The sequence below is a fragment of the Mytilus galloprovincialis genome, chromosome 1 (assembly GCF_965363235.1).
Source record: "Mytilus galloprovincialis chromosome 1, xbMytGall1.hap1.1, whole genome shotgun sequence".
NCBI classification, from domain to species: domain Eukaryota; kingdom Metazoa; phylum Mollusca; class Bivalvia; order Mytilida; family Mytilidae; genus Mytilus; species Mytilus galloprovincialis.
In genome coordinates this window covers 96,649,804-96,665,054 of record NC_134838.1, presented here as the reverse complement: position 1 = coordinate 96,665,054, position 15,251 = coordinate 96,649,804, and the positions used below count along the sequence as shown (strand labels likewise).

General features: G+C 31.7%; 1 protein-coding gene across 1 annotated transcript in view; it reads left to right on the top strand.

Moving 5' to 3' along the window:
- Nucleotide 1: 1 nt before the first annotated feature.
- LOC143046052 (ectopic P granules protein 5 homolog) overlaps nucleotides 2-15,251 on the top strand; it is a 53,612-nt gene continuing 38,362 nt past the window's right edge. Inside the window, exons 1-11 of the mRNA XM_076219024.1 lie at nucleotides 2-88; nucleotides 1,254-2,051; nucleotides 3,967-4,134; nucleotides 4,857-5,017; nucleotides 5,653-5,735; nucleotides 7,482-7,621; nucleotides 8,656-8,855; nucleotides 9,538-9,643; nucleotides 10,232-10,346; nucleotides 12,887-13,043; nucleotides 14,926-15,066. Of these exons, the coding sequence (XP_076075139.1) occupies nucleotides 44-88; nucleotides 1,254-2,051; nucleotides 3,967-4,134; nucleotides 4,857-5,017; nucleotides 5,653-5,735; nucleotides 7,482-7,621; nucleotides 8,656-8,855; nucleotides 9,538-9,643; nucleotides 10,232-10,346; nucleotides 12,887-13,043; nucleotides 14,926-15,066 (2,114 nt within the window). The 5' untranslated portion in view covers nucleotides 2-43. The remainder of the gene's footprint in view (nucleotides 89-1,253; nucleotides 2,052-3,966; nucleotides 4,135-4,856; nucleotides 5,018-5,652; nucleotides 5,736-7,481; nucleotides 7,622-8,655; nucleotides 8,856-9,537; nucleotides 9,644-10,231; nucleotides 10,347-12,886; nucleotides 13,044-14,925; nucleotides 15,067-15,251) is intronic.

Genomic DNA, 15,251 nt, shown 5'->3' with positions numbered 1-15,251 from the left:
AATGTAAATAAACATCCGAACGAATCAAAATAATCTTGTGACAATGGCTGAAGCTGTTCAACCAAAATCATCGACTAAGGCAAAAAAAGTACATGCATGTCTACCAATTTGGAGTCATTTCGACTCTTTTAGTTCTTATTTTCTGTTGTCCCTCATTTTTCAGTTATTATTTATAATCAATTGTTATTGATGTGAGTAATGACGAAACAGCTGATTTAGTGATTATAAGAATCATTAGAAATATAAATTATGCAGTCCACACTATACATTATTTCTTGATTTCACCACTACTATTAACAATTTGGCAGTGGTGAGTTCATAACTTCATATATGTCTCTTAAACACCTCATCGCTATTTGTCCGCCATGACTGGACATCACTAAGTTCCCGTAAAATTTTGATGTCATGATAGAAAATATCTAACACCACAATGGGAAAGTGAAGTCTATCGAAAACAATTCACGGGTCAAGCGGCACAGATTTCAAAAATAGCGATAAGGTGTATAGGTAGCTATCTGGGTTATTTCTAGTCGAAATACTTATGACGGAAGGCGTCCCAGAAAAAAATAAAATAGCCCTGCCAGACGTCATAATTATTTGGACTAGGTTATTTTGGCCCTTACTCAATCTATAAATCCCAAATCAAACTGGCTCAAGATTCATTGAAGTCACTCCGACCCTTTCAATAATTAATATATTATAAAAATTCATAGAGTTTTGTGACATATGTACTAGGCCCCTCTACTGTTATTTTGACAATATTGAAAAAGTGAGATTTTCCAAATGGAAATAAAAACGGGAAAACATCAATAAAACGGAGTAGTTGCTAGGAAACAAGCATAGGATTTCCTGTACTATCATATTCCACCTCTTGCAAAAAAATCTGCCACCTAGTCAATATGACTGAACTAACATTGAAGTGGCCTTGAAACAGAAACAACTATAGGTCACTGTATCGCCTTTAAAAATGAGTAAAGCCCATACTGGATAGTCAGCTCGAAAAGGTCCTGAAATGATAAATGTAACACAATTCAAACATTGTCAAACGAGAAATTAAAACTAACACCCTAATGTACATGTATACAAAATTAACTTAAAAAACAAATATGTTTCACAACTAATGACATATCTAATGTAATTTTGTAGCTTTTATATAAGATGATAATAATCATAGAACTATAAATATTTTCTTAGAAACTGCTTATAAACTTCTTTGAACATCTTTTACAATTTTTCTCCATTTTTATTTGTAGAAAAAGAAAGAAAAGATACATGTTGTTAGTGAAGATGATAAAACTGGTTTGAAATTAGACATCAGTGATGAAACAAATGTCTCATTTAAGGAAGAAACTGAAAACACAGAAAATGTGTTTAAAGAAGCAGAGAATAAAGTACAGAAATCAGAACCAAAGACAGATGAAGAAAAGTTATCTCATGACAAAGAAGGGAAAGACAAAAATGTTAATGAACCAGAATCTGGAACTTTACCAGTTCTAACAACTGATGTTTTGATTGATAATATGGAAAAGCTTAAAGTTGACGAAGACAAGTCATCTTTTGAAAATGTACAAAATAATGACGTGGATGGGACAAAAAAAGAAAAGATTGAAACAATAGAAAAGGATAAAATAATTTCCCCAGAAAAGACAGAGGAGACTACTGTAAATAATGATATATGTAGTACAGAACATGTGCTATCTGAAATTAATAGAGAAGAATCTACTGAAATTTTCAAATCAGCACATTCATGCTTAAATGATAGCCTAGAACTTAAAGTAGTAAAAGAACATGAAGAAGTTGTACACACAAACCGTTTGGACATTAAAAATGACTTCTCTGAGAAGGAAAACTCTGTAAATTTATATCCTAATCTTAAGCCTGATTTAGAAAAGCTTAAAAGATCTGCTGTAGAACAAAAGGAACAGCATAGAAAAGAAACTTCACAAATCCGTCAGCATATAATTCAACCATTAACATTAGAGCAACTTAAGAGTCTGTATTACAATCCTCGATTGATACAGATAGATGCTATTGTTGACATGTTTATACAGGTACTGTATTATTTATGTAGATACATATATACATACTTATTTGTTAGTTGAAAACATTTGCATGATGAATTATGTTAATGAGTATGTGCTACATGTAGTTTTTTGTCGAGCCTGCAACTTTTGTTACAGAAAGCTCGACATAGGGATAGTGATCAGGCGGCGCTGTTAGCTCACTTTTTAAAAGGTTTATATTTTAGAAGGTGAAAGACCTGGATGCTTCATACTTTTTATATAGATGCCTCATGTTACAAAGTTTCCATCAGTCACATGTCCAATGTCCTTGACCTCATTTTCATGGTTCAGTGACCACTTGAAAAAAAAGTTCAAAATTTTTGTAATGTTGAATTCTCTCTTATTATAAGTAATAGGATAACTATATTTGGTATGTGCGTACCTTGCAAGGTCCACATGCCCGTCAGACAGTTTTCACTTGACCTCGACCTCATTTCATGGATCAGTGAACAAGGTTAGGTTTTGGTTGTCAAGTTCATATCTCAGATACTATAAGTAATAGGGCTAGTATATTTGGTGTATGGAAGGACTGGAAGATGTACATGTACATGTCCAACTGGCAGGTGTCATCTGACCTTAACCTCATTTTCATGGTTCAGTGGTTATAGTTAAGTTTTTGTGTTTTGGTCTGTTTTTCTCATACTTTATGCAATAGGTCTACTATATTTGTTGTATGGAATGGTTGTAAGGTGTACATGTCTAGCGGGCAGATGTCATCTGACCTTGACCTCATTTTCATGGTTCATTGGTCAAAGTTAAGTTTTTAAGTTTTGGTCTTTTTATCTAATATTATATGCCAAAGGTCAACTATATTTGGTGTATGGAAATATATTTTGATCTATATGTCAGTCCCGCAGGTTTTATTTGACCATGACCTCAATTGCACGGTTCATTGCACAGTGTTAAGTTTTTGTGTTTTGGTCTATTTTTCTTAAACTATAAGTAATAGGTCAACTATATTTGTTGTATGGAAGCTTTGTTAGCTGTTCATGTCTGCCTGGCATGGTTCATCTGACCTTGACCTCATTTTCATGGTTCATTGGTCTTTGTTTAGCTATCTTGGTTAATGTTAAGTTTATGTGACAGTTGTAATCAAGCTTTATACTTAGGACTATCAACATAATATCAATGATTAGTAAAGAAGGCGAGACATTTCAATGTGTGCACTCTTGTGATTTTAAATGGAAAGTGTAGACAAATGAAAATGTTTATTTCAACTTTATGGTTTCTTTTATTACACATGAAATGTATGAGATCAATAGTAGAGCAAGAGTTATTGACTTTTCCAGAGCTCCTGAGTTCACTTCTGAATTTCAAAGTGTTGCGTTGCTCAATCTTTAATTTTCATTGTACTACATGTACTATGTGATCTGTTGTTTGACTGATCTTCTTTTCCTTTTGGGTTTTGTGTTGTCTAATATTTTTTTGTAAGTTTACTTATTATACATATACATGTAGCATGCAAAAGAGAACTTTTAACAATAACAATAAGTCGGCAACTCAAAACCGAACCAGTACCAAGAATAAATATTAAGAGGTAGACCCTGTAAGATGAGTAAATAGGCAAACCATGTACAGTACTGTGGATTCATTATTATTCGCTCAGGATACCAATTTTCATGAGATTCATGGGGACTTGTTAACCACAAATTCAAATTATCGACTCATAACTTATTTTTGATAGGCTTTGTATACAGAGATTAGTAAAACCACGAAATCAAATTTCCACAAATATGCGAGTATACAGCAATCCATGAAAATTGATACCTACAAAAATAAATGAATCCACAGTATATTATATGAATGAGATTTTATTGAGTTACAAAAATGTATGTGAAAGCTTGTTAGACCATGTTTGATCAGAAGGGATTATTTCTTATTAATATTTCTGAAATTTGTACAGGAAGATGAAAAGAAAGATAACCATGAATTTTATGAGATTTTACTGAGTTATTTGAGAGCTCGGAAGAACTTAATTCAGTCAGAAGGAGAGATAAAAGTGTTACATGAACAATACACTGCAATAAAGGAACAGTCATGGGTTACTTCCAAACATTTTGTCACTGCTAAGGTAAGTTTTTACTTTAATTAGATACAGGAAAATGTGGTATGAGTGCCAATGAGACAACTCTCCATCCAAGTAACAATTTATAAAAGTAAACCATTATAGGTCAAGGTACGGCCTACAACATGGCAGCAAGCTATAAAGGGCCCCAAAAATTACTAGTGTAAAACTATTCAAACGGGAAAACCAACGGTCTAATCTATCATGTCTATATAAAACAGGAAACAAGAAACAGGTATGAACTACATAAACAGACGACAACTACTGTACATCAGATTCTTGCCTATGACAGGTGCAAACAAATGCAGCAGGATTAAACATTTTAATGGTACGAAACCTTCTCTCTTTAGATCTACAAACCTGTCAGTTGAGGTGATTTAAGAGGTATACGAGAAAAAACAATCTGCAATGCAAACGTTTAAAATCTTTTTGAGGAGTTAATCACAAGTCTTTAAAGATATTCATCTCTCTCAAAGATAGATATGCATTTAAACACATGCAAAGAACATTTAGATAAATTGTTAAAGGTCTATATTGCTACATGAAAATGAATTTTATATACACTTATGTTTTTAAGATATCTAGAAAGGAAAGCAAAATGTACATGTGTATATGTGAGACAATAATCCAATGAGATTGTAGGTAATGAAAAATGAACTGTGCTTCATAACATCCCTTTTTGCCTATATACTTCCTGTTTAATGATACTTTTCTTGTATGTTTTCTAGGGACCTTGTGGGGATGGTGTTACATGTAAAGCTAACCATCAGTATGAAATGATAGACTTTGACGATGATGCTTTTAAAAGATTGAAGAAAAGTTTAGAGACTATCAGAGAAAATTTACAGACCAAACTATCACTTCATTCTTATTCTTCACAATTGGCCAGGTAATTTGATTAAAACTTAAATTAATTTTATGTACATGTAGAAGCTGGTTTCTAATGGAAAACTTTCAGTACAATGTGTGCATGCATCTACACAGACATTTCTCAAAACCCAATTAACAGTGATACTGGTTTGCAGGTTGAAGGTCACATAATCCATATTTCATGGTTCTCTGACTGTACACTTGAGCCCATTTAGAAGGTGACATAGTTAATATACCTTTCTTATTCTTTTTACAATTTAAAATGTACTAAATTTCTTGCTTTCTTATCATTTAAAACTTTATAAACCGGATTCATTTATTAAATGTACAAAAATCAATTAATATGACAGATTAATAGAATAATTATGATATTAAAAGTTGATATCATGTGGATAAATTTACCATGTATTGATGGTTGCATATTCCTCAATTTTCATATTATTAGAAAGTATGTTACAACAACATAAGCCAGATGTTGTACTGAGTAGAAAAAAATGAACAACACTGAATGGGAAATGATGTAGCTAATAGAATAAAAAGTGTACAACACCACATGATAAATATTGTAGCCATTAGAAAAACACAGATGGTGTTAAATGAAAATAAACTTAATATATTTTCCATTGAATTTCAAATTTATGATTTACATTGTAGGCTGCAAGTAGAGTCATACATTCACAACTTATTTATCACCAGCCCTTTACTGAGAGATATACCCAGTAATGCACCACCACAAGGTATATAGTTAAGCTATCATTTATCTTAACTTAATGTCCATTGCAGGGTTGGCAAAAACCCGGGTTTTAAGAGTATTGCCCAGCCCAGTGGGAAATACTGGGAAAACCCGGGTTTTACAGGGTTTTAATGGGTAATACTGGGCAATACTGGGTAATATGAAATACTGGCCTAAATTTTAACGAGAATTCAGTGATCAAACTTGAATGCAATACATTTAAGAAATTTTAAACATATTTTGATTTATAAATAAGTTTACTTGTTTGAAAGTCTGATAATACAAGTGTATACATTTGAAAAAGTACTATTCTATCAACTATGAGACAAGTATACATGTCAACAAATATTAATGGAAAAGGCCTTTATCAATAATTCTCCTAAAAGTCTATTAAATCAGCCTCCTGTCTAGATTGGTGAAACTGTTATTATAAATTCAAATAATTTAATTCTCAAATGTATACAACATCAAGAATTAAATAAGAAAATGTAAGAAAAATTACTTTGCATAATTTATATGTACATCACTAATTAATAAGAAACTATTTAGATTAGGACATAGATATGTTTATATAACAATATTCAGCCTTAATTTTCATTTCTATAAATGTTAATGACTTAAACCTGTAGGGTGTTTATTTAGCAATATGATTGCATAGAAATTTAATAAATTTATATTTCACATAAACACTGCTAAGTTTGGATTATTGAAACAATACATGAAAATGAAATGGAAATAAATTTATGGGAAAACAAGGTATCCTAAAATGTTCAAATTTTGTATTCTGCTTCCATAGAAGTAGTGGGGAAGAGAATGAAATTGAATTTTCAGTCCTTTAGAAGTCACTCTCAATGGTTACCTGTATAAAATGTATATATTTAGCTATCATACTATGAAACTACAACAAGTCTTTACTATTTTGTGTTGAAATAAGCTTAAAAAATCATATTGCCCAGTATTACCCAGTATTACCCGTTTCTAGGAGTATTGCCCAGCCCGGGAAAACCCGGGAATTCCCGCCTGGGTTTTCCCGGGCGGGTAATACTTTGCCAACCCTGGTCCATTGAAAAGGAATATACAACATGACAGCTGAATTTCCACAAATCTATATCTTCTTTAATGTTCAGTGGCAGATCCAGATTTTAATTTTAATTGGTTGGAACTTTATTTTGACAATCAATGCATTTGAATGGGGACATATAGTTGGAACCCCTCCCCCTTTATCCTGGGTTGGGACTCCCCGTTCCCCTTTTAAAAATGACTGGATCTGCCCCTGTTGTTCATGTAGAATTTAATGAAGAAGAAGCTACGATGAATATTTCTTACCTAAGCACAGGAATCAAGACAGATACGATAACATTAGTCATTATACATTATCAAAAGTAAGGCAGTATTGAATTAATTCATTTTTTGCAAAGACAAAGTCTGCTGTCACTATACATGTAAATGTTTTTAGCTTGGCAAATGTGACCTTTGTTATAATAGTGTTGAGACAGAGAAGTTAGATTTCACTATTTTAACTAACCCATCAACTCATCACGCCTAATAATCTGACCACCCTGCAAGGCCTGCATATATGTATTTCCAGCTTAAATTAAATTATGTTTCTGATTTTTTAATTATTTATAATTGTCTGTTTTCAAATCTCTTGTACGTTAAAATGTCATCTTATAGTGAATGCACAACCCTATACTCTGTGTAGTTTCATTTTCAATAATATAGATATAAACTTTTATGTTTCCTTTTATAGCTTTAGGCTTACATAGTCCTAATAATCAGCACCAGATAAACAGATTGAGAGACTGTATAACTGTGCTTTATATGTTCCATCGCAGACCTGTTAGTGATAATGAATTTGTTATTAACACAAGAGGATGGACACAGAGACTGGTATTACCTTTATAATAATTTTATCAATTACGTTAAACTTGTGATGTGTTTTGACAATCATAGTTATGAATTATCAGCACTAAGAAATTTTTTATCTCTGAATTTTAAATGTGATATTTTGATGATTTCCTGCAGATATATTTGGTGTTATTCAAATTTTTGTAAAATTCTAGTTTGAGCTAGGAAAACTGAACGGTAATTATAAACCTGTCATGTTAGATACTTACATCCAATTTTGAACATCCATTTATTATGAAATGAACAAGATTTGGCTTGACTTTTTATGCCCCACCTACGATAGTAGAGGGGCATTATGTTTTCTGGTCTGTGACTCCGTTCGTGCGTTCGTTTGTTCGTTAGTCCGTCTGTTCTTTCGTCCGTCCGTTTGTCTGTGCGTCCGTTCAGGTTAAAGTTTTTGGTCAAGGTAGTTTTTGATGAAGCTGAAGTTCAATCAACTTGAAACTTAAAACACTTGTTGCTTATGATATGATCTTTCTAATTTTAAAGCCAAATTAGACATTTGACCCCAATTTCACGGTCCACTGAACATAGAAAATGAAAGTGCGAGTTTCAGGTTAAAGTTTTTGGTCAAGGTAGTTTTTGATGAAATTGAAGTCCAATCAACTTGAAACTAAGCACATATGTTCTCTATAGTATAATCTTTCTAATTTTAATGCCAAATTAGATAATTACCCAATTTCGAGGTCCATGCAACATGGAAAAGGATAGTGCGAGTGGGGCATCCATGTACTTTGGACACATTCTTTTTTCTTAACTGTAATAACATGACTACAGTTTAGTTTTCATCTTAGTCGTTGGTTAACTCCTGGCACTCTGGCTTTCTTCCATGAAGAAAAACTGACCACTAAATAGCCAATAGTGGTTAACTCCTGGCACTCTGGCTTTCTTCCATGAAGAAAAACTGACCACTAAATAGCCAATAGTGCAGGAAGTGGCAATTAAATACATGTACCAATATTGGCTATTTTGTGGCCATTTTTTATTAATCAATCAATAAATATATTTGTTTGTAGGTTTCCGCCTTGGTAAAAGTAGCATCATTTGATGACCATATGTTTATTTTGAATCATATATTACGATGTCCAGCTGGTGTTGGAACCTGGGCAGCCAACTTCATACAGATGCCAGCTATCCCACAGTCTGTAACTAGTTTCGGGAATCCTGCTTTAGACCATTATATAGCATGTTTAGCTCTTGTACTTACACCAATAAGGTAGGGGAAAGAGATGGTTGTAAAAGCAATTCTTTAAAATTTCGAATATAAATGATTTTCCAATTTTTTTTGGCTGAAGAAGAGTAGTTTTCTTATTTGAATTGTTTTACATTTGTCATTTCAGGAGTTTTTTTAGCTGACTATGCAATATAGGTTTTGATCATTATTGAAGGGTGTAACTTCTATGTCATTTGGTCTCTGGTGGAGAGTTGTCTCATTGTCAATCCTACCACATCTTCTTATTTTTATAATCAACGACTCATGTCACAGATTACAAAACTTTATATTCAGCTAACACAGAGTTTACTATATATCAATCATTAGTACTTGACTTAGTTTTGCTATTCAATAAAACTTCTATATTCCGTCTTGCAGGTATTTGTTTTATTCACAAATTATCTTCCTTTGTGGAATGTATTTTCTAATTCTGTCCAAATGTTTTAACAAATGCAAGAAAAAATAATGAGATGTTCAGTTTAAAAATATGATCTTATGTTTGGTATACAGTTATAAAAAATTGAAAACATTTTTGTTTCTATGCTTAATCATATGATTTGTACAAGAAGTATTTTAACAGAGATGGACTCAAATTTTATTGAAAACTTTAATCTTTTCTGGTTAGAATAATTAAAGAACTACTTTATGAATGGTTTCAAATCATAATATTAGTTGTGTTTTACAGAGCAAGAGAAGATTTTGTTTGTCTGATGAGGGATGCTGTTAACACAAGTCCTGACCCCCAACAAGTTACAAATCCCTGGGTTCTCATAAACTGTGATGGAGAGGAGGTAAAAAATACACATTTCTTAAACTAGTCAACTTCAGGTTAGCATAGATCAAAAGTAGAGATGGAATATTTTTTACAGATCTAACAGCAATAAATAAATAAAGGTCAACAATCAGTCATAAAAATTGACAATTGTCTATTTACCATACCTCAAGTTTAGATTTGCCCTAAGTCTAGATAACATGGAAATCTAGTAAAAAGACACTATCAGCAATCTTCCATCAACACAATTTGTTCAAATCACATAAAGCACAAAGAAATGACTCAAGTCAGCTACTTGCATGGGATGTGAAGGTACATTAACATTGTAGAAACTTGAGTCTAATTTGTTTTTAAAATATCAATGTATCGCGATAATTAATCCTTTAGAAGTCCAAATTAATAATGTGTGTTGATTTTTATTTTTTCCCCTGATTTTCCTTACTTTAGACATTGTTACACTTGATTTGAATACTGTAAATTCAGAAATTATTGCTTATGTTAATTTTGTGATTTTGAAATGATGAGAAAATGTACATTATATTGCACTTTGAATGGATTACCTTATTCAGTATTAAATTATTGTTATGCATTAAATCTTACTTTTTAGGATGAAGATCCCAAGAATGCATGGAAATATTTGCTAGAGAATGATTTTGTTGCCATCTTAAAACAGTTTCCTTTGTCAGAGATGTTTAAACATGTTTTACTGATTACTGGTACAGGTATGACATTGTTTGATATTAGATTTAATACAAGAATTTGCTTTAATAGCTGAGTCTATTGTGAACAGTTTATCAAACTGTTTTATTAGTGGAAGAAGACGTCAAGTCTTCTGAAGACTTAAGGGGCCGACCATTGGCTTTGAGTCTCCGTATGCCGCATTCATTTCGTGTATTACAATTTCAAAACAACTTAGATTCCTGACACCGATTTTTACACATGATTGGGCATCTGAATCATTTAATTTGTAAATTATGATTGTAAAACAATCACTATCGTAAATATGACCCTTTTATTTATGTAAATTATTAGATTTCATCTCATCCACATGAACGTAATTTGTTTACTTGTAACAGGATGTTTTAACTGTAGATATTTGTATTACGCATGCGTGAATTTGGTATCGGTACAACTCGCCCTGTTTACAAGTTCGCCCTTGAAGTTACGAATTTGCAATCCTGCAGACAAGAAGATTTTATTTTTATATAAATAAAAAGGATATATAAAGTGTTATCTTTATTCATGGGTTTCCTTTGTCATGTGAATTAGATGCCCTTCGTAACATACATGTGAACCTCCCGTTTAGGAGAAAAAACTCCCGTGTATGACATTTTTCAGACGCCATATTTGATCATTTCTTACTACTGTACGGGTGTAATTGACACCTGTGTTAAATTTTACCTGAACATCAAAGAAGATGTATAATTATATGGCTTCACTTGACAGCTTGGGTGTCAAACATACTGGTAATCAACGATGTTTACCTCCGGCTAACTGCCGTTGTGTTATCAAAACGATGTGTATTGGGAATATTGAAATACTTTTTTGTTACTTCCCTTTGTTTTATCCTGTTTTCAGTTATTTTGCTTTTAAAAATGTAAATGGTAAAAAGACTATAAATGATTAATATTTTAATCAAATAATCATAAAAGGATGTTGATTAAATGAATTTAAATGATTTTGGACAAATAAAAAAATTAGAATTTATAAATTATTTTATTAATTTAGACCTCCTTTCAAGGATTAAATTGAAGTTTATATATTAAATTTGTTTATTACTGGTAGAAGTCAACATACAATATGTGCAACTAGGCTAATAGTCTAGCTTCTGCTAGCTTCATGTATAATTTTTCTACCGATTTAATATATAACTAGAATTATGCAAACAGACTTAAGGAAAAGGCATGTAAGTTATGTAAGTTCATACAAATATGACACTTTTTCTAGACAATCCAGATCTTGCAAAATACATCGCTAAAAATTATAACCTTTAATTTTGTTGTTGTGCAGTAAAAACCCATATGGGAACTTTCAAAAGTTGGCAGGTATGTAACAAGTCTTACTATTTTTATGCTCCATTTATGGGCAATATGTTTTCTAGTCTGTCCGTCCGTCCTGCTTCTGGTTATAAAGTTTATGGTCGAGGTAGTTTTTGATGAAGTTGAAATCCAATCAACTTGAAACTTAGTACACATGTGTTCCTCTTGATATGATCTTCTTAATTACTGCCAAATTAAAGATTTTACCTAATTTTCATAGTCAACTGAACATAGAAAATGATTGTACGGATGGGAAATCCATGTACTTATGACCTTTTCTTGTTTGAAGAAAAAAAATACATTTTAACGATAATGGAACAAAGCAGCCTGGGTAAGTGGGGCTGCTTTTATGGTAATTCAAGTTACCTTTTATTCACCTTCTTCCACTTCAGAGCTATCAGCTCTTTGATATTGAATCCAGTTACCGGTACTTTAAAGGTAAGGTTGAGGAGGAGTTATATTCAGGAAAATGCTACCGGTATATAGATAAAGTTTTAAATATAACAGAGTAATTCGAAATATAAAGATGAATGATGCAACAAGATTAAGTGGCTGCTTTGATAAAAGAAGAGGGCTTGAAATCATAATGTTCTGATAACAGTGGATTGATTAAAAAGTCTGCCTATTCAACATTTTGCATATAATATATTTAATAGAGGATATTGGATTTTCTTCGTCTTTTTTTTTATCACATATCTTAAAATGATAGTAATGAATAGAGATGTTGGATTAATATTAATGACACAACAAACCAACAACATAAGTAATAGACATCTAAAGGTCACAGTTCATTGTAACATACTGTGTGGCAAATCTTAATCACCCCAAATTAAGTTGTAAAAATGTGAACAACTTTAGTTGAAAGGAATAAATATCTGACATTAAAACCAAAATTTCAGAAGACAAAAACAAAAGAAAGAAAAATATATCAACTACCAAAATTATTCCCGTCTATGGAAACTTCCTAAAACTTGTAATTGAATTTCACTAGTTTCTGTCTTTCATCTGTATGTCAGAATATTTGAACACAATTGTTTTAAGATAGTACTTTGTAATACCCTGATAAGGAACGATTGCATTAATTTGAACCTAACTCAAAGATCTTTTTCTGATAAATAGAACAAAAAAACAAATTTTTACACTCTGATATAGACTTTTATATTTTTAAAAGTCTATAGCAGCAATAGAATTGTTTATAAAGTTCATATTTTTAACTTTTGTAGACAATTTCCATTATGATATACATAGAACTACAGAGTCAACGTTTATAAAACAACTGGCATTTAGTACTTGTCTAATTAGGATATTAGGCGAAGGTTTACAGACATACAATATGGCAAGGTACAGACAGCTCAACAAAAGAATAGGAGGAGCAATCAGGTAAAGACAGAGAGACACCTAACACAATGCAAAGTGGCAATTATTGAAATGCTTGGCATTTATCTACCTTTTAAGCACTCTCACATCTTCATTTTTCTAATATTTATGTTGTAGATTGCCTTCTTATTAAAATTAAGAAGTATTGTGTAGATGTAATGTAGATGCAGATTTGTATGGATTATTCAATTAAGACATACCTGCCAACTTTTGAAAATGGCCATGGGGGTTTTTGTGTGCAGCACCATTTTTGAGCGTAGAATTTTTCGCGACATTTTTTCGTGTGATGATTTGGCTCCTAAAAGTGTCTGACATACTTCTTTTTTGGGGGGTGATAGTTGAAGATGCTATTATAACCTATCTTTTTTTAAATTGTTTGATTGTTGTATTCTTTTTGTTGAGATAAACACCAGTAAGATGACTTTATGTTTGTCTGATACATTGTCAAGAAATAAAAAAAAAAGTAATAATTTTAATAATTTAATAACAAAAAAAACAACAATATATGAGGGTCTGGAATGGGGGGGGGGGGGGTCTGTTGTTCTGTAAACATTTAATTTTCACCCCTTTTTTCTCTAATCTTCAAAAAATTTGACCACGCATTTTTCCAATTTTCATTTTTTTTGCCCGTTATTCCCTTATCTTCATTTTTTAAGGGCATTATATTCTTTAATCATTTAACCCCATCCAAACCCTCATATATTATATAGATCAATATCACAAGCAGTACTAGAATGTTTGGAGACATCATTAAGGCTACCGTGGTCAACTTTAAAGTCTCTGTTGCAAACTTTACAAAAGGCATGTGACAATCCTAACGTTGATTTAGACAGTTAGACAACCAGCCCCTGTACTTGACATCATTCTCCCATTTCTCTAAGTATTTGCACGAAGCAACACGCTTTGTTTTCTTAGGTGGTGACAGAACTATTTTGCAAGTGATAACTCGCCCATTTTGATTCCAATTTTTATAAATTTAACACCCAAGCTAAAAAAAACCAACTCAAAATTTCGATTCTTTGATTGTTTACTATGCCGACATTAATCAACTGGTAAATGCGTGATCACTAAATTTTGATTGGATGAAATTTGTCAGACACGATTTGTCTCCCTTGGGATAACTTTCAAAAGTTCAAAATCGGGAACAAAAATATTTTTCGTGTAAATTTTACTAAAATCGTGTTTTTTGGCTATTTTCACAATCACGATCGTGTAATCCGGACAGAGGGTCAAAATCGTGTAGTACACGCCTAAATCATGAAAGTTGGCAGGTATGTTAAGATCAAATAGAAATACCAAAGGAAACTTATAAGGGCATTGTAATTCTTAAAAATATGTGATTTTATTTATGTTTTTATTTATTAAATGTTTGAAAGCCATCTCAATTATAGATGAAAAGAGATGTGGCGTATGTGTCAATGAGACAGCAACCCTTAAAAGAACCAAAAACTACATCTAGCAGTCATCATCAAGAGGCAGGGGTCTATACAATGTATCCTCTAAATCTTTCTGAATATAATAAAATTGAGTACTGTAAATTCAGAAATAATGCAAACTAGCATTTCGAAATTTTTTATATGAATTAAACAGGATTTTTCTCAATATCGCAAAAATTAAAATTGCATTTTGGTCTAAAATTACAAAATTGCAATAATAAATGCACGCAATAATTTCTGAATTTACAGTATATATTTACAGAAACAATCAGAAAAGTAACATTTTAATTAATAGATTAATTTTTAAAAAGATTCTTACAACTTACAAAATCTTTGAAAGGTTTCTATCTGAAATACCTTAGTAATTAGTAAATTGATGATATGAGTTATGTCCCTTTGAATGATAAGTAACATCACAATTTTCACATAATGTTGTTTTCTTTTTACAGAGAAGTAGTTGGATATGTCTCCAACCATTTAGAGAGTTTCCTGTCACATAATAGTTTACCAGACGATATGGTTCACAGACTACAACTAGAGTATGACCAGTTCTTTCTCAGGGCTACTAACTGTATACTTACCTCTCAGAAGTAGGTATTACTATATTGCATGAGTGCCATCATAAAAATAAAAAGTGCTGATTAAAAATTAAAGAAATTGTAACAAAAAACAATAAATTCAAAAAATTTAACAAGAATTCTTTGGGAAAAGTCATGCTGCACAGATGTCAATCCTAAAACTGTTTGCATTGCTATTTAAATTGGAGATAATTACT